The sequence below is a fragment of the Hipposideros armiger genome, unplaced genomic scaffold, assembly GCF_001890085.2.
Source record: "Hipposideros armiger isolate ML-2016 unplaced genomic scaffold, ASM189008v1 scaffold_232, whole genome shotgun sequence".
Lineage (NCBI taxonomy): Eukaryota > Metazoa > Chordata > Mammalia > Chiroptera > Hipposideridae > Hipposideros > Hipposideros armiger.
The window spans coordinates 2,824,405-2,843,958 of NW_017731582.1; the positions used below are offsets into that span (position 1 = coordinate 2,824,405).

Genomic DNA, 19,554 nt, shown 5'->3' on the forward strand with positions numbered 1-19,554 from the left:
TCCTCCACGACTAGACTGAAGAACGAAAGGACAGCAATCTGCTCCCCTTCCCCAATTCTCCAACACTGTTCCCTCCCTCAATACCCCAATAAAATCTTTAAAAAAAAAAAGATTTCCAAGAAATTTTAAGGTGAAAAAGGAAGTTGTCACCCACTTTATATAGGCTAAACCCAGCTTTGACTTTTTTCAAAAGCCTTACATGTATTGAAATATAACCTTGATTTGGTAGGCAAAGATTATGGTGGACTTTCATATTGTCCAACACACGTTTTACTTTTATAATCAGAAAAAAATTAAAGATCTTAAAAGGAAGATTAAAAGTTTTCAATTAAGAGAGAAAATAAAGGATGATGCCAAAAGAAAAAGTGTCTGTTTGACTCATCCACAAGGCAGTGGACAGGATGTTAGATGAGAAATTGGAAAGCCTGAATTCTAGTTCTGTTCTTTAAACTCTGAGCTGAGACCAATCATTTAGCTTCTGGTTATTGTTGCAGAAACTAAGTTTAAGTAATGAAGTGAATATTTGGAGCCTGGATCTGAAACTTAAGTGTTAAAAGTGGAGCTCTGAAACAATTTTGATAGCTATGAGAATGATGCCATGAGAATGATGTCAATATGGGGGAATATCTTTATTCTCTTAGCTATCCAGTAAATGATGACACTCCCTCACAACCAGTCCGACTGAAACTTTGCCAGGTAAAACCATCTCCAATTCTGGATGCTGGGAGGAACCTGTCATGCATTATACAGCAACATCACTAGCTTGGCACTTCAGTTTACTTATAAAATATAAATAATATGTATTATTTATTTTATAGGATAACTCGAATGACAAATGCGATATAACATATATCGCGTTGAATTCAAGGAAATTGGGATGTAAAAGCAAGTCATTAAAACAAATACTTATCATACCACTGATTATTATACTGTAGGAAACATTGTATCATACATGCTTTATGTGTCTGAGATCTCTATCTGTACTTCAAGCATTCATTCTTACCTTTCAAACATGTATAACGATGTTCTCCTGGTTTGAATTGCACGAGTTGACTCATAGATGGATTTGTCTAAACAGCATTTTTCCATGTGTCCCGGAGCTTTGTGTCATGTTAGAACCTCAGTTTTAAGCTACAATCCCTTTAGTCATCAAATATTGAATATTCAGTCTTACTAATAACTTGAGCCAGATCTATCTATCCAGAGTATATAGTTTATAATTAATAAGCAGTCCTTGCATTTGACTAATGCCTTTCTCTCTGAGGACCAGGTTGATCGTGTACTTTCAGCTGTAGATCATCACCAGGAAGTCAGAAAGGTTAGCTCTTACAGTTTCCACTTTGCAGACGAAGAGGAGCTACTCACAAGCAGCTGACTTCCTCAGAAAGGCAAAAAGGAATCCCAACTAAAAGAAATGCACAGGACACTGGCTGGGGCTTGCAAAAATCTGAACATTTTTCTCTAAGAAAAATTCAATGGTGCAAATTACATTAAGATAGCCTACTTTATAATAAAATTGTTGTGATCTCAGGATCAAATCAGACTGACTAAGCAACCTACCTGTGTGTCGCCTGATGGATGACTGAAGGAGAGCTCTGTCCATTTCCTGAATTCTTCTTTTCTTTGTTAGCTGATCAGGCAGAAGTTTTCTGTGCCCTCTCCTGGCTTGACTTTGAAACTGCATAACAGTGATATTATTTAAAATTCACTAGGTGGGTCTTTCCTTAGAGAAATTCATGCTTTCCCCTCCCTTTTTTTCTTTTGGACTAGGTAGAGACCAAGAGGGCCAATTATCTGGTGCCTGGATAAAAGTGGCTGGATTGGAGTGACTGGTTAGCTCAGTTGGTTAGAGGGTGGTGCTGCTAATACCAAGGTTGCCAATTCGATCCCTGCGTGGGCCACTGTGAGCTGTGCCCTCCTTAAAAGAGTCAACTATACCATTGTAGCATGAAAGCAATGTGTAACCAATGGCCATGTCTGTTCCCCAGTTAAAAAAAAACGTGGTTGGATTAATCAGGCTCTAGATGTCCATTCGACAAGCTGACAATAGAGACCAAACAACCATTTATTCTTAAATAGTACATATTCTTATTTTCTATATTCAAAAATGATGCTATTATTGGAGGGAACTCCATGTGAGTGTGTAAAATATACCCTGAGGCATTGCTGAGTGTGTGTGTTTATTGGTAAAATAAGTAAAAGAGTGGAGATTCAGACAAACTTCGATAAAAGTATTCTGAACATGCTCAGAAACATCTGTATTTTTCTTTAGGGCCAGGGAACAAGGAAGCTAAAGGTAAATGCCAGATGTCCCGTGGGGGCTGGAGTTGCTGCAAAACCGTTGCTGAGCCTGTGCAAGCACAGACAAGTTCAAAGTGTTGACTCTTGCGGAACCCTTGCGTCATGCTCTAGGCCAAAGGGAATCCAGGCAGACAGCTGAAATGTACATGGTGTTTTCCTCATACTCTTTGGCTGTCGCAGTTTTTTGGCTGAAATAGTCATCTCCCCAGAGCTGCTCTCCAGAGCTTCCAGAAGCTCTGTTTATTATATTACGTGTTTGTTATAGGGCACTGCCCTCAGAGGCTGGCTTAAAGGACGAAGCAGATATTGGAACTTACAGTTTGCTAGAATGGTGCTGTGGAACCTTTATTCTGTCATGGTGCACACAGAAAATGATCTAGTTTGTTATGTCCCACTGAGGTATACTGGGGGGTTGGGGGGTGCATTTTGGGGCATCAGTATTTGTTTCGGTAAAATAATCTACAATTTTCTACATGGTGTATAATTATGATTTGAAAGTATTAGACAGAGCACTGAATATTAAGCTGGGATATAAAAATTTCCAAATAAAGTATTTTCAAAATTTTAGCTTTCTTCAGTGAATATAACCTTTTTAAATATAAGGTCTTATGCTTGAAATGGCTATGTACAATAAGTGACCAGGACTTTTTAAGAAGTGTCTCTTCAAGTTCTTGATAGCCATAAATAATCAGAAACTCAAGTAGGTAATAAAAATGTTAAACATTTTCACATTAAAAAATTTACAAAAATTAAAATATTTAAAGGAATGTCTTATTTTTCTTTCACTAACAATTGTAGAATTGAAATGTCTTATGAGAACATTAATGGATTTTGAATCCAATCAAACTCTTTCCTAGCAAGCAAGCATTTTTAAATGCTCTGATTTAAAGCATATTCCTTCAGGGTTGCTCTCCCCTTGCTATGTCCTGGTCTTCACTGTTTATGTCTAGCTGGCATCTGTTCTGATTGGTCAATGTCTGTGACATCTCAGATGTTGAATATTTTTAATATCACCCTGCCCAGAATCATTGTTAAAGCAGTTATCCTGAAGTTAGCCTGGATACTGCTTGGACACCAGCCAAAACATGGACCGAAATATCTGATACTACGTGGAGACAGATTTGGGTCAGCCATCTGGGGCTCCTCTAGCCAGAACCCCCCAACCAGCCTCCCTGCCCCGACCAGTTGTACCTTGGGTTGTTGCTCCTCCCTGGGGACCCTGGAACCCGACTTCTCTAGCAGGGCCCCTGGCCCTCGTACGTGCTGTGCAGCAATGCGTTGGCAGCTGGCCTCTGAGGTGGATGTCCAGGTGGGAACACGTGACAAGCAGCAAATGCCACAGATCCTGCTGCCGACACGTGGGGATCGCAGGGCAGGATGTCAGACTCGGCTCTGCTTCCATCATCCTCTTCTTGGATGGCCCAGAGGTGGCTGGCCTAGCTGGCAGCCCCAAGGGCCATGGGATCTTTATATTGTGTCCCACCTGTTACCCAATTGCAATACACCGGTGTGCTATGACCGCTGGTTGGGATACTCTGTGGTAGAGGAAATAAAACATACAATGACAACACTCCCTGTTATTGATCGATGCGTGGTTTACAATGGTCGCTCACAGTGGGCCTCATTTAATCCTCCCAAGAGCAACCAGTAAGGACTATCATCCCATTTACAGAGTAGGAAACAGGTTCAAAAGGGAGGGTTGCTCAGGTGGACATGCTTCGTCCACACTTCCCTGACCGGGTACCTCAGGGATGTACACATTGGGGGGGCTGGGTTAAACCTAAGTTGTTGGAGTGACAGCTTTACTTGAAAGGTTTGGGGGACACTTTAACTGGCCAATAATATATTTTCATGCTAAAAGAGACATGTGTTATGAAATCGAATAACTGCACAAATGGGCAAGACCAAACATGCAACTTCAAAGAGACGCTGGGCCAAATGGAAGGCTACTTTGAACTATGCCCCTAGACCCGTGGGGATGGGGATGGCTTCGCTCTTCTGCCATTAATGATTGAGATACACTGATTTAACTTTTTTTTTTTCCTGATTTCAGATCCCATACTTATCCCAGATAGAAAATTGCTAAGGTTTTAAGAGTTTCAGAGAGAGTACTTTGAGCCGGGGCTTCAGCTCTGCATTGGGCCTGTAGAGACGGGAAGCAGGGAGACAGGATCCCAGGCACAGGATGAGGCACACGCAAAGTTAGGAGCCGAGAGAGCGGGGCTGTGGAAGGTGAGCAATGGCTGGGGGACAAGTACATGAAGACGCGTAATGGGAATTACAATGGTGGGCTGGCTTCAGGAAGTCTTCTCTGTCAGAGAAATCTATGTGATACTGGCAGTGGTGAGCCCAGTTGAAAAGCTAGAGGTGGCATGAACTGGAGTGGCAGCAGAGGAAAGGAGTGAGGGGCTTGCATGCAGGAAGCCACCGGGACTTCCCAAAGGATGGGGCAGAGGGCAGGATCCGAGAGGAGGTGGAAAGTTGCTGAACTTGCAGCCCACGGGAGGTGCTGTCAAAACACCCATGTGGGGACTTAGCAAACGAGGGGCTGAGCCCAGGGCTAGGTGGGATTTGGGTTGTGAATTAACTGCCTGTAGGTGAAAACTGTCACCTCGATATTGAAAGAGATCTCCATTAGAGAAGGAGAGCAGGACCACATCTGGTCAACGAGGCCACCTGAGGAAAGTTTATCCGGACGGAGCGTTCAGCAATAGTGAATGATGGAGAGAGGCTGGAGAATCGTCACATAGTGCTTGGCACATAGTAGGCACTCAAATATTTGTGAGAATAAAAGAAAAACCAGAAGTAAGAAAATGATACATTCGGGACAACGAATATGAAAGTAATAGTGGCAGAATCTGGGCATGGGGTGTTAAGAGGATAACCAAGAGATGGTTGCATTTGTTTCAGAAAAGGGTGGGGACCTACTTCCTACCCAGCCTTCCAGCACGGAATATCCCTTCTGGACCATTATAGGAACCGGCTTGGCCCTGCAGAGTGGAGGCTGGGGTGGTGTGGGATTTAATGAGTGACTTTCCAGTAAAGGTTACAAGGTAATGCCAACTGGGGCCTTTTCCAAACAATCTCAACTTCTAGAGATTAAAGCATATATCATACCACCAAATAGCTTACCTTACTTCATCACATCACTTCTTTTCTTTTTCTCCCCATGTGTCTTTTTTTCCCCCTTAGAAATAATGAGAACTGCAGATCAGTGGGCTCACCGCTGTCCATTTTAAAAGAAGTTTTTTTTAGAAAAACTCCCTGCTCCCTGAGAATCCCACCCAGCCAGACATTTCTCAATACATGATTTTTTTAAATGTCCAATTTCTCTCGCTTAGAGAAAGGTCTGTTCCCTTCCAATCTTTCGGGTTTTCATAACTGTTACTCTGAACACGAGAAACTACAAGGGCCTTGGGGGCGCAGATTCCCCTGGACAGTGAGGATGGGTCTGAGCCGGTAGCCCGCGCCCCGCTCTATTGTCTAGAGAAGCCAGAGGCCGAAGTCCACACAGAGGTGTGGGGAGAGCGCGGCTGGGTCCCGAGGGCCCCTCCCCCACCTTCGATCCCCCGAACACCCCTGCCCTTTGAGCCCAGGGCGGCTGGGGCGCTGGCACACGTGCCCTGGGCGCTGCGGGGACCAGCCTGTCCCGCAGGCGGGCGGACAGGCGGCATGCTGCGGATGCTGGCGTCCCGCTATGCAGGCGGGGGCGCACGTCCTGCCTGCGGGCTCCGCGACCCCGGCCGCAGCCTCAGCCGCCAGGCCTCTGAGGCCCCGCCGAACCAGCCCCCCAGCTCCGAGTTCATGGCCAGGCCGGTGGGCGTCTGCTCCATGATGCGGCTGCCGGTGCAGGCCTCCCCTGAGGGGCTGGATGCCGCCTTCGTCGGGGTGCCGCTGGACATTGGGACCTCCAACAGGCCAGGAGCGAGGTAAGGCCCAAGGGCTCGGGGACACATGGCTAGACAGCCTGAGGGCCACTGGGCACAAACAGGCGACTCTGCTCACCTCACCTGGGCTGGGGTTGGAAGCTGGTGTCTGGCCCCAAAGTGCCCCTAGTAGTTGGAGAGAAAGCTGATTTCCATTCTTCCTCATCAACCCGGAGGGCTGAACACGTGTGTCGTGTGTCATCCATTGGTAAAGAAAGGGAATTCAGAGCCCGGAGCCTTCTCCACACCCTGATCCCCGGTTATTGCTGGGATGATGGCTGGGGGTACCCCCAGTTTACAGTGGCAGGAGACATTACATCTGAGAACAGAAAAAGCTGGTTTCCCCTTCTCAAAACCTCTAGATGTCACCTGACTCAAGAATGGCTCCAATTAAGGTCATTTTGCTAAGATTGAGTCAGAGGAAGAAAAGTTCCTTTTCCTAATTACTGAGCTTCAGCTATTTCCGATTCAGCTCAGCAACATTACATTTGACTACTGGCCTAAATTATATTATAAATGCCACCATTTATTAAATGTCTAAGTGCAAGGCGCTTTGCATAGATGACCTCATTTAATTCTTATAACAGGGTTAAGTAAATATCATAATTTTTTTATAGATTAGGAAACTGAGGCTCAGGGAGATTAAAAGATTATCTAATGCCCGTGTAGTAAATTGGTGATGGGTGGGTTCCTAAATCTATGCCTTTAATCTCTTCAATATGTAGCCTGGATCATTGGTTCTCAACCAGGGTTATTTTGCCTCCAGGGGACATTTGGCAGTGTCTGGAGGCATTTTTGGTTATCACAACTTGGGAGAAGGGGTGCTACTGGCATCTACTGGGGACAGACCAGGGATGTTGCTAAACATCCTACCATACACAGGATGGCCCCCCCCAATAACATCTAGCTCCAAATGTCACCAGTGCAGAGGCTGAGAAGCCCCCACCCTTCACCCCCCCAGGCAGGACCTCTAAGCCTTGAGGGATGGTTCTTTCTCTTCCAGGTTTGGACCCCGACGGATCCGGGAAGAATCAGTGATGCTTCGGACAGTCAACCCTAGCACAGGGGCCCTCCCCTTCCAGTCCCTCATGGTGGCAGACCTAGGAGACGTGAATGTCAATCTTTACAACCTTCAGGACAGCTGCCGCTTAATTCAAGAGGCCTATCACAAAATTGTCGCCGCTGGCTGTATTCCTCTGACCTTGGGTAATGGCATTTTCAAGGGCCAAGTGCAGGTCTCTTCACTCAGGGTTTATTCGTCTTGGGCTGGAGTACAGCTGCTTCTCCAGGGCAAGCCACTGTGAATGTGGAGACAGTAGGATAGAGAACATTCTTAATTCACGTATTGGAACCCCTGGGGAGAGGATACTGAGATGTTGGGCTTCTATGACTGACAGGGATGGACTAGGACTAGCATTCGCCTCCTTGCAAAATTTAAGGGGTGCCGAAAAAGTCAACAGGATTACTGATTTTCCCCTTTTGCCTCGGGCTCCAATATGGCTCAACTGCAGTTACTGGTCCCATCTTTCTGTAAAATTTATCATGGTTTTGCATTGGTTTTGAGTTTTAAAAATATTACATGAAAATAGTATTTATCTTGATTACTGAGTTTTTTGGTATCCTTTAAATGTTGCATCCCTGCAAGCAGATGCCTCTCACCCTTCTCACCTTTGTCCCAGCCCTTGATCCCAGGCCTGGCGAAGTCTGCCATCAGGGGCTCAGAGTGACTTCTGAACTGTTTCAAGGACATTGTTTGAGGGACTTCGAGAGGAGGCCTGTACAGCGCGGTTCCCTCCTCGTCAGGGTCTACATCAATCTATTGGGCGGCTCTCCCTTTCTCCCCCCCCCCGACTCTGACTGCAGCATTTCTTTCTCTTCTGCTTCACAAATAGTTAAAATGATGTAGACCTTTTGCTAAATATCAAATTTATTTTTGCCAAATTTGAGGGCCTAGGCTGCAGAGCATAATGGTAAGAAGTGTGGTTTCTGGATGCCATGGTTTGGAATCTCAGCTCCACCTCTCACTAGCTATTTATGCTTCATTTTCTCACCTCTTAAATGGGAATAATAATTATGACAACACCTACCACATTATATTATGTGAGGGACATATAATGAAAGTGCATTCAAAACTCCCAGCATTGTGCCTGGCATATTTTGAGCTTTAATGAATGTTAGCTATTGTTTTGTTTGTTTGTTTGTTTTAAAGATTTTATTGGGGGATTGGGGAGTGAAACAGTGTTTGGGAATCAAGGAAGGGGAACAGACAAGTTGCTGTCCTTTTGTTTTTCAGTCTAGTTGTGGAAGACATCACTTCACTGGCCCATGTTGGTATTGTGATCATTGCGCTCTTCCTGGGTGAGGCAGATTGGTCACCAGCTATTGAATGGCTGTTCACAGCAGCTCACGGCAGCTCACACTGCCAGCTGCCAGCCACTCACAGTAGCTCACAGCAGCCCACTGCAGCCCCACTGCAGCTACACCGTCGCTGGTGACTCACGGCAGCCCAGCTCCAGGTCGAGCTGTTGTTCACCATCTTAGCTGTAGAGGGCACAGCGTCACTGGCTCTAATGTTGGATCCGAACTGGGGCCCTGCTGCTCAGAGCTGGTGTCCCAAGCCAACTCTAAACCAACACGCCACTGGGCCGGCCCTAGCTACTGTTTTTATTAAAAGTTATCACTACTTTTCTAGGTCTTTTCTAGCAATACTTTTCTAGGTCTGTGCTATTTAATATGGTAGCCACTAACTGCATGTGGCTATTTAAAGTAAATTAATTTTAAATTAATTATTTAAATAATTATTAAATCATTGTTGATTTAAATAAAATAAAAATTTTAGCTCCTCAGTTGCATGAGCCACATTTTAATAGCCCCATGTGGCTAGTGGCTACCATATTGGCTAGTGCATTTAGAGAGCATGTCCATTATTGCAGAAAGTTCTAGCAGACAGAGCTGTTCTGCGCATTTTACCTGTATGCTTTAAATTCACTTAATTTTTAAGAGACAATGTAACTTCAAACATCCAGTGGCCATTTCCCCACTGCCAAACAATATCTTATTTTTGCTGGGGTTATAGTTCTTCAGTCTAATAGAAAGGGTGGCAGAATTGGACAAATTGAAGATTATTCTGTGTAATACACGGTCCCCTAATCTTACCCACATTCCAGATGTCTCCTTTTTTTCTTTTTGCAGGTGGGGATCACACAATTACATATCCTATATTGCAAGCCATGGCAAAAAAGTAAGTCTCAAATATCTGGGCCCAAGCAAGGTTTCAAACTTCAGGAGCTAGGGAGTCAGTTGTTTGTTGCGGGATGGCATCAGGTGACCTCTGCTGGCTCGGGTTATTGGGGGCGATAGGAACTTCCCCAGTGAGTTGCTTCTGTGGATCAAAATGAAGGTTGGGCTCCAGGTGTCTCTGTCAGTCACCAGCTGGAAGCCAAGACAATTTATTATTAACACTTCTGCCTTGCCCAAGATCTCTTCTGGTATGCACGCTCAGCATTTGCCTCTGTTTTTAGAAGATGAGCCTCTAGTGAAATTTACAACCCCAGCTAACTTGTGGTTTATTTATTTATTTTTTGCTCAAAGGCCAAACACAAATACTGACAGTCACAACAGTGCTGCTCACTGAGGAGAGGCCTTGGTTCTTCCTGAAGGGCTCCTTTCCCAGAAAATGAGGAGCTGGGTTTCCTCATAGTGGAAGTCCACCAGGGATTGATTCACTTTGGTTAATTAGTTTGAGAAAGAGAGATGGGCCAAGGTGGTGGCAGCTCCAGAATTCATAGATGGGAAAAGACATGTGGGTAGATTTCTAATTTTGGGTGCGTGGGTCCAAGTCTTCTCGAAGCTGTGTTTGCCTAGCGTTGTTTTGGAGTGTATGTTTCTTTTGGGGGGCTAGCAGGGTTGATGGAGATGATAGTGAGAGAGCTGGGTCAAACCTGCTGCTTGGTGCCACAGCTGGAGACAAGGCGGCTCTGATTGGTTCAGCTGAGCTCACCCTTTGTTGTCATCCTCCCAGCTCTCTCCATCTCTAAGTGAAGAAAATTCTGGGTGATAGGCAGTGGGCGGCAGCTAAATGCATGTCTATTTTTGGCCTGCCTTCTCTGAGTTTATTGTTCTGAGATGCTAAGTCATTTGAAGACAGAAACCAGTTGCAAGGCCAGTAACTGATGTCAGGGCTCCCCTCCCTGGATGTGAACTGTCATCAAGTTTTGGTGGCCTGGAGGGTGGCTGTGCTCAGGGCCCATAAGGAAGTGTGGCCTCTGAGCCACCTTGTTGTCATCAGGCATGGCCCCGTGGGGCTGCTGCACGTGGACGCTCACACGGACACAGCCGACAAAGCCCTGGGAGAGAAGATCTATCACGGGACGCCCTTCCGCCGCTGCGTGGACGAGGGACTCCTGGACTGTAAGCGCGTGGTGCAGATTGGCATCCGGGGCTCTTCCATGACCGTGGATCCCTACAGATACAGCCGGAGCCAGGTGACAGACCGAACGCCCCTCCCACTGTCTTCTGCCCGCGAACTACCTTTCTCTCCATTGCCCACTCAGTGGTGGCTAGGGGTTCAATAGGGGCTCTAATAATCAACTTCAAAAAATGGGATGAAAGGCTGGGCTGGCATCACGAGGGCCGCGTGGAGCATAGAGGGGAGAGGGTGTTAGTTCATGAGGCGGAGGAGGCCTCTTGCCGGGGTGGGGAGGCAAGCAGAAACGAACTAACCTCTGGCTGTTGCTGGCTTGGAAATGAGCTGAAGAGGTCCAAACCCAAGGCGAGTGGCCGCCATCTTAGTTCTCATCCTCATACCCACTAGGCAGAGTGGCTCCCAGGTAAACATGTACGACTTTTAGAGCATGCAGTGGCCAGTCTTCTGGACAGAGCTAGTCAGGAGGTGCTGGCATGAGCTGTCCTGATTTTCTCACTCTTGCTATAGCCAGGCTGCTCTCTGATCCCATCTCCATAGGTCAGCTTTGCTTTGACTTTCTCCCTGCTTTTTTTTAAATTGGGTAACAGTGTGTTTTTCCCAGGACCCATTAGCTCCAAGTCAAGTCATTGTCTTTCAATCTAGTTGTGGAGGGCACAGCTCAGCTCCAAGTCCAGTCGCTGTTTTCAGTCTAGTTGCAGAGGAGGCGGGGGGGCAAAGTTGCAACCCACCATCCCATGCGGGAGTCAAACTGGCAACCTTCTTGTTAAGAGCACGTGCTCTAACCAACTGAGCCACCCGGCCATCCCTCTCCCTGCTTTGTTACCAGCCATCGTTTCTCCCTTCCTCACCTGGAAAATGGGGATAGTTCCCTCCTCATGAAGACTGAGGGTCAAATGTGACGTGCCCATCAAGAGCTTAGCATGGGGTTTGGCACATAAGAAATGCCCAGTAAGTGCTGCCATGCAAAGCCTTGACTTCCTGCCCTTCAATTCCTGCCTCCTCAGGGCTTCCGGGTGGTCCTGGCTGAAGACTGCTGGATGAAGTCGCTGGTTCCTCTGATGGGGGAAGTGAGGCAGCAGATGGGAGGCAAACCCATGTACATCAGCTTTGATATTGACGGCCTGGATCCTGCCTATGCCCCAGGGACGGGGACACCTGAAATTGCTGGTCTCACCCCAAGCCAGGTAAGGAGGCTCCACCAGCGACCATTTCTGGGAGTGAGGATGTTTAACTCCCTACTTTTCTGGGCCTTGTAGTGAGTCCTCGGGGGTTAGAATAGGATTTTAAAAGCAGGGCACGTAGGCCTTTACTGGGCCAACTGGAGGTTTGAATACTCACTTATTGATTTTAGCAAGGGCCCATTTCTTATCTGGGATATCATAATCCTTGACCTGATTTTTCTGCCTCTGGTCTACCTGTAGTCAGTTTATGGGGACAATATTGTAGTACACTAACTTGCGGTTTTGGGATTACATTTTAAAAGTGCACACAGCGGGATTAACCAGCTACCAAGGTAATTCAAGAGTTTTGGAAAATACCCAAATGAAGCTCTGACAGGGTGCGCTGAGCGTGAACCCAGGGAGGCAGAATTGGAGTGAGGTTATGAGTAGAAGGGAAGGTTCCAGGAGGCGAGGCCTTTGATTTGTTCACTCCTCTATCCTTGGAGCCTAGAACAGTGCCTGACAGATAAATAGTAGGGACTCACTTTGTGAGGAAATGAATGAAGACTGCTTGAACGTAATTATCTCACATTCTCTAAGAAAGGAGGATGGTCATTAACTGCTTCTTCGAAGCCATTCTCAGTTCCCATCAAGAGAGATTTCTGACACACAGTCCTGGTGCCTCAGCTCACCATCCTTCTGGGCTTCTCACCTGCAGAATGGAAACTCTTTGAGACAAAGCGACTCTCTTCCCCTCATCTCTGCTGTCTTCCAGCCACCTCTAACTACTGGCACTCCTTTCATCCTGGCGCCTTCTGCATGTGTCTTTCCCGTTCCCTCTGCCTGGGCTGCCCTTCCCCTGCTCATTTCTTGGTCGATTTCTTGAGCTAAGTGTTTCTACCTTGGGGCGGCCAGCCCCCACCTCTTCTGACTGTTACGTGTGCTTATACTATTCTACCCTGTTTTTCCTGAAGCCCTTCATTTGGCATTGGAATGATTGGTTTGCTTGTCTCCCTGATCACACTGTGGAGCCCTCGGGAGGAGGTGCTGTGCGCTGGTCATTTGTGTCTCTCTAATGCCCGCCGGTGTGCCTGGCAGTCCATAGATGTATACTGAGGGAAAGCAACAGTTCCCAGTCAGCAGGTGGGCATGTGTTAGGAGAAACCCACTGAGGCCTCTCCTGGTTGCTTTTCACTGGACATGCTTACCACTGTGGCTTGGTCTTGGGCAGGCTCTGGAGATCATCCGGGGTTGTCAAGGCCTGAACGTGGTAGGTTGTGACCTTGTGGAAGTTTCACCGCCATACGATCCTTCGGGTGAGTAAGCAAGAGACCTGTGATGTGTGGGCAGCTGCTAGTTGAAATGATATTAATCTAGTTAATAAGTACCAGTTAATAAGGGTCCTTCTGCGTTAACTCGGGAACCTGCTGAGTATGACCTACAGCGGAGAAAATACACCTGTGATTACACACCTTACAAACGGGAGCTAACGAGCCTAACAGAACCCCTGGGAGGCAGCTAAGTATTATGAGCTTGCTCACAGGTCCGCAAGAGAAAGAAAACAGCTCGCAGTTTAGAGACCGGGTGGCACAGCTCCATCCTCCTTTGAAATTTCATTGAAAAGTGAATTCTCGAAGGATAAATAATACTTATTAAAATTAATAAAGTGGAGAGTTAGCTGGTTTAGGAGAGCTATTTAGTGCCCATGCCATCCCAATAATTTTAATACAGAAAACCTTATAGGGTTAGGCCAATTAGTTTCAGAGCATAGATAATAAATACAACACACACACATTATGTTTTCCATTAGGGGAAAACCTGTTCTCAGAGAAAACAAAGAGCCTTCTGAATTTTAAAATACTATTTCTAAATGATGCTCAATGGAGCAGAATGCCTGGGAAAGCATGTCTGCAGGGTGATTGAACAGCCCCCCCTCCTCTGCCCCAAAAGTATGGAAGGCAGGATCCTGGGAAGGAAGCACAAAGTGAGGAAGGCTGAGGGGCCCTGAGAGGCTTGGTGTCTTCATGTTGGTTTTTACCTCTTTTATAGGGAACACGGCCCTCCTGGCAGCTAACCTGCTGTTTGAGATGTTGTGTGCTCTCCCCAAAGTGACAGTCGTTTGAATCTCGTGCTCTTCAAGATAAAACAGATTGCATCAATGACACATTTCCAAGAAGAATTTATGAGCAAGCAGTCTGAGTACTAAAGAGTTAATGCCAATAAAACTTTCTGCTGCAAGTGTCGCTTGCTGGTGGCTGTAAAATCAGGGCACTCAGTAGAACTCTAATCCAAACTGCTACTATCTCTAAGGCGTTTGAATTAACTTTAAAAACAAAACAAAAAACAAAACAAAACGGGGACCGGTTAGTTCAGTTGGTGAGAGCATGGTGCTGATAACACCAGGGTTGCCGGTGCGATCCCCACATGGGCCACTGTGAGCTGCGCCATCCCTAAAAGCATGAAAGCAATGTGTAACCAATGACCATGGCTGTTCCCCAATTAAAAAAAAAAAAAAGCGCTTGTGCTGTTAATTTTTTTCCTTTAATGAAAGATGGTGGAGGATAAAGGGGAAAGGGATGGAGAATTTAGTTCAAGGTTGTCTAAAAACTGGAGGAATGAAATAAAAGAAAGACTATAAAATAGCACGGCATAAACTTTCCACATTTCTATAGTATCTTCCTTTAAAATATAACTTCTCCTCTGAGGAGCTTGGGGCTGCATCTTGATTTCAGGGCCATCGGGAACATAAACAAAAAGTTTGCAAGGAACTCGCAGATCCTAATAAATTTCCCACTCACAAGCCCAGAAGGGTCCACGAAATGTCTCCGAAGCCAGATGACACCAGCTGGCCTCCAGAGAGCTCTTGATGACACCTCCTTAGCCCACTGCCTGCAAGCCTGTTTTGTGTCATCTACTCTTCAAGCTGACACACCCTCTGTGGCAACAGTCCCCGAAATCTGTAGTTAGGACGCGCTCTTAAGCACGCGCTGAGTTTCATGCAAATTGTTTTGTTGATAACATGTCCATGATCAAATAATCATCCCATAATGCAGGAGCTACCCGTAATCATCACACATTAAAATAGTTTATTTTTGTTTCCAGTTGGTAATATTCTTAAAACGAAAATAACATCAGCTTCAATGCCTGTTCACAATACAAAACACAAAAACAACATAAAAAAGACACCATTTGCCAAATAAGTTATTTGTTCCTAAGAGTATCAAAAGTGCAAAATATTCACCTTCTTTTCAGATCTGTCTCGAAAGTATAATTATTTTCCTTGACAAACTGAACAGAGATGCAGCAGCTGCCGCACTGCATTTGTTTTCCAAGGACAATGGCAGGTATTTGGATGTGAGCAATGTCTCATTTGTTCAAATGTTTTGCATCAGCTTTCAGAGAATTTTACTTTAAAAAAATTTTGTGGGTTTACGTCTAAGCCCATTTCCCAAACAAAGCAAATCACTTAAAACACATTCAGATCCCATTTTTCTTGATAGCAGGAAAACATTTATGTACTGAATGAGGAGGAAATCAACCTACTGTTTGAAAACTACAACCAAATTTTCATGGTAAGTGATGACAGTGAGACCGTGGTGTCTAATGGAAGTTGGGGCAGTCTTGTGCATTGAAATTGCTGCCCACCTCTCTGTTAGATAAAATTGTGCAACTGACACCCCAGCAATAAAACAATATTTTTCAAATGGGCATGTATTCTACAAAAACTTTTTTTTTTAAGGCCAGCTTTCATCCCCATCTGCTAAACATGATACATAGTCTCTATCAACCAGTAAAACCTGATACATAGTCTTTATCAACCAGTGAAACCTACCTAGAAATTCATCAATGTTGCCAAGATACATATATGGAAGACTAGGAGGTTAAAACCCAAACTGGGTCCGTGTGATTACAGACATCAGAAGGAGAAATGGTGGCACTGGCTGAGCATGATGATGGCTCGGGCATTTGACACAAAAGTAACAAATTAATGGGAACAGGATTCAGGAGGAAAAAAGTGGGTGATCAAGGGGAAAGTTCATTTTAAAAATAAAAGCTCCTTAGTGTCCTCTTGGGAGACAGATCTACCAGCCCCCAAAGAGGTCTGTGGAAGAGTTTTTGGACTGAAATATATGCCAGGAATGTCTTCAATCCTATTATCACTCTCCTTTCTTAGCACAAGTGGAAGGTACAGCTGTCTGAAGGTGCTTTATATTTTAATGATAAAACATTTTTTAAATGAACAAATCTGGGGAGTTTTGGTTTTCGGAAATTAAGGTCAGGAATCCCACTAACATCAGAAATTAAAAATGAAAACCTATCACTGAACCAAATCATACTCATATAAGCAACCTGGCCATAGACAACTCAGAGAATAATTTTGAAGATGGGTGCATCAAGCATCCAAATGAATTCTGGGATCTTTCTACCTGGCCAGGTGACGTGAGATATGGTAATCAGTAAGCATCCACTTTTAGAGGATCACGAGGCAAAATGAAGCCTGGTAGTGATTTATTTATTTTTTCCATAAAGCTATAGATTCCGTGAAAACTAGAGGAATTCCTGGCTCAAGTAATTTATGACTTGCTACTGTAGCTCAATATTTAAATTATTCAGGATCCAAATAGCTTAGTTTAAAGCAATTATGTTTAAAGAAAATACTACCTTATTTTGTCCCATCGCTGATTTTGACCCTTCACTTTACAAATTGCCTTTAAAGGGCAATTTGCTCTGAATTTGAACAGACCGCTCTTCGAGGTCGTCCAAATGCCATTGGTGGTTTTGCCCTGAAAAGAAAAGGTAAGCCCTCTAATTGGCTGGCATGATTCAGCCTGGAGTCCATCGTACGCTGCAGCTCAGCAAGCTGATGATAGGTCTGACCCTGTTACTAGTGAAGCAGCCGTAAGTTACGAGTGAAACAATTAAGATGAGACATCAAAATATAGGCCAGAAGCTCAAAGTTAAGCTTTTTGCAAAACAGGAGCCTAGAACAAGTCTTGGTTCACTTGTCACAAAAGAGAACTTGTAGATCCAGCACTTTTGGGGTAACAGTGTTCAAAATACAATTGTTAGGTTCCTTGATACAAAGACAAGTGTGGTATTTTACTAAAGAGACACCACTGGAGTGGGAGTGAAAAGGTTCCTTGAGCCTGACTCATGGCAGGTGGGAATAATGTGTCTTCAGTTGAACATCTACTGGATTATAGCAGCTTATCTCTACGTTCAGAGAACAAGATTAAAATTATGGCTCCTAATATCCATACCCTAAAACTCACAGAGGCAGAAAGGCATCCGAAAATGTAAACGGCTCACGTCATCACAGTACTTCTTGCGGCGTGGATCCTTCCAGGCTACATTTAGTGCTGGGGAGGCGGCTGGTGGGACGCTCACCAAGGGGTCCGTCCCTTCAGTCATTGCCCAGTCCTCCCTTTTCTTGCCTTGGGAAGAAAACCAAGCTCACACGCAGAACCCCCATTCATCCTAACCTTTTAAAACCATGGCTGACAAACTGCTGTAGGGGGATACCCCCCAAATGTACATACTTCAGCTACTTACTACCAGAAAAACCACCAAATGCATGATTGCTTGGAACCAGGCCCCTTTCAAGATGCGGGGCCTAGAAGCTGCGGTGGGTCCTCCACCGTTACAGCATGCACTGTGGCAGAAGCACAGCGGGCCGGGAGGGGGAGGGGAGGTCAATGGCCCAACCAGCGACCAGCACACCAGGCTCTGCGGGGTTCCGTCCAGGTACCGCCACAGGGTGAGCACCTGCGCTTCTCCCAGAGCCGACAGGACAGGGGAGGGCGCTGTGAGCTGGGAAGGGGACCACAGAGGAGGAGGAAATGAGCAGTCTGTTTCAAATAGTGCGGCATTCAAATGAGGAGAAAAAAACCCCAAAGGAAAATCTTTTGATCTAGGGAATTCAACTGGTGGTGTTTTTTACTCCTAGGTTAGAACAGGACAAAGGAAAGATTCTTCTAGCCATTGTTCTAGAAGAATCATCTAAAATCTATACTCTGTCCGTTGTGATAGTCTGAGTCCTGAAAATACCTGTTTGCAGGGGCCTGTTAAAAAGCCTGAAGAGTTTAAGTCTCTTTTTGAAATCCTCAGTCTAGTTCAGGCCAAGATGGGATATAAAACCTTTGTAAGGAGCCTTCCAACAGGCGTTCCATCCATAAGGACAACTTGCTCAATTTTCCTTTGATGGGCCTGGATCCAAGGCCACAGGAAGATTTCCCCCGAGATTCACCCAGATGGACTGGAGAGTCAAGACCGCCGCAGGCCCCCATGGCTTCCTCCTCTTCCACTGTTTTTTGGGGCTTGAAGAGGCAGAAGTATTTCTTGTGGCCATTCAGAGCCAGTACATAACCAGTGTAGTCCCGTTCCATGAAGTGCTTGTCATACTGGTTTGGGATCGGGGCTGCATCTTGGGCAAATTCTAATAAGTACTCGAGCCATTCTCTGTGTTTATCTAGACTTAGGAAGGAGAAGTGTAGGCAGCTGCTCCTGTAAGAAGAGAAATGAGGATTTAGGGTAGTTCCTGACGCATTCAGTTGCAGGGAACAGAAATACCTCAGTCAGACTTCAAATAATAGGAAGGGGCTGCACATCAGAGGGGCCAGAATGTAGGAAAAACGTGATGGATTTCTGTGATGGCTTCTATAACAGCTGCAACACTTTGCTCATCCATTTCCCCGTCCCTTGCTGGCTGTCCCTTAACGTCACTCTCAGAGCTATGGAATAGTTTCCCGAAAGGGCTCAGGGAAGAACCAACAGGACATGAAGTCAACGGGGTGAAAAAGGTCCTTTCGTGACGGCTTAGGTTTCTGGGTTAGAAAGGTCACAGCCAACCTCTCGCTGCACAGGTAAGAGGCAAGGATGGGCTTTTCCTTCCGTCCCCTCCTTACGCAAATGCACATGCTCTCTGCCCTTCTTTCTCCATCTCTCGCTCACACACTCGAACTTACCCGGTGAACGTGTAAACCTCCAAAGCGAATTTCTGTAGCAGGCTGGTCTTGGTGGAATTCGACAGGATAAGGACCACGTTCATGTGGCCTGGCCTCAGGCGCACCAAGTTACTGGTGTACGTCACATCCGTAAGTTCAGTTACCTCCACGAAGCCTTTTTTGGGAATCTTGCTGTGGAGAAACAGTGAGGAGTTAGGCTGTTATCAGGGTAGGAGAATGCCATTACTTTTAAAAGGAACGAGTGGAAGAAAATGCTATGCTCTCATCAGACTAGATGTGTGATTTAATGTTCTCGAGCCTGATACACTGGCAGGATGGGACGGTCCTGATTTGGCAAGCCCAGGCCTACAAAGAGCCATTCAGTCGGCGCAGAAGCAGCTTTAGGGCAGGATGAAGGTCACCGATGCTTATGGTGACCCATCGCTCTCTGCTTCTGGCTCATCTAGCATCTCTGACATGTGTCTTTGCTTCCTGCCCTCATTATTAAATCTGGGACTGAGAAACCACTGGTGCTGAGTAGAAGCAGGTCCAGTGTCTAAACGCCTAGAGGGTCTCAGTGAACACGAATCAGCGGTGACTTCTCCCTATGCCTGCATCTCACGCACAAGGAGCTGAACCAAAGTTCTTATATACACCACGCAGTCAAACGCTGCTTTATCAGACCACACAGACCGTGGGGCTGCTGCTGAGGGGAGGTGGGTTTGGTGTTTTGTTCGAGAAACCTGCTGTTTTCTTTGGTGAAGCTGGGCTCCGTCTTCCCGGCTTTCTCCTGGGCT

The 19,554-nt window shown here is 45.8% G+C and overlaps 2 protein-coding genes across 3 annotated transcripts in view; one reads left to right on the forward strand and one right to left on the reverse strand.

The window, feature by feature from the left end:
• Positions 1–5,929: 5,929 nt before the first annotated feature.
• AGMAT (agmatinase (putative)) lies at positions 5,930–14,207 on the forward strand. Of its 2 annotated transcripts, XM_019654841.1 has the most exons (7): positions 5,930–6,230; positions 7,231–7,433; positions 9,420–9,468; positions 10,516–10,711; positions 11,658–11,837; positions 13,045–13,129; positions 13,863–14,033. In XM_019654841.1, the coding sequence occupies exons 1-7, from the start codon at positions 5,974–5,976 to the stop codon at positions 13,934–13,936; spliced, it is 1,044 nt and encodes a 347-aa protein (XP_019510386.1). In that variant the 5' UTR covers positions 5,930–5,973; the 3' UTR covers positions 13,937–14,033. The 2 variants fall into 2 exon arrangements, with proteins under 2 accessions (XP_019510386.1, XP_019510387.1); XM_019654842.1 differs by lacking the exon at positions 13,045–13,129 and having other exon boundaries at positions 13,863–14,207.
• A 675-nt stretch (positions 14,208–14,882) lies between these two features.
• DNAJC16 (DnaJ heat shock protein family (Hsp40) member C16) overlaps positions 14,883–19,554 on the reverse strand; it is a gene marked incomplete at its 5' end in the record, with an annotated part of 12,678 nt that continues 8,006 nt past the window's right edge. The window contains 3 exons of the mRNA XM_019654851.1: positions 14,883–18,317; positions 18,779–18,949; positions 19,501–19,547. Of these exons, the coding sequence (XP_019510396.1) occupies positions 17,918–18,317; positions 18,779–18,949; positions 19,501–19,547 (618 nt within the window). The remainder of the gene's footprint in view (positions 18,318–18,778; positions 18,950–19,500; positions 19,548–19,554) is intronic.

Bases quoted from the DNA above. Each gene is read 5' to 3' on its own strand.
- AGMAT (XM_019654841.1), top strand. From the start codon at position 5,974: ATGCTGCGGATGCTGGCGTCCCGCTATGCAGGCGGGGGCGCACGTCCT. The intron at 9,469-10,515 runs GTAAGTCTCAAA...TGTTGTCATCAG, and splicing joins TTGCAAGCCATGGCAAAAAA to GCATGGCCCCGTGGGGCTGC. The intron at 11,838-13,044 runs GTAAGGAGGCTC...GGTCTTGGGCAG, and splicing joins CTGGTCTCACCCCAAGCCAG to GCTCTGGAGATCATCCGGGG.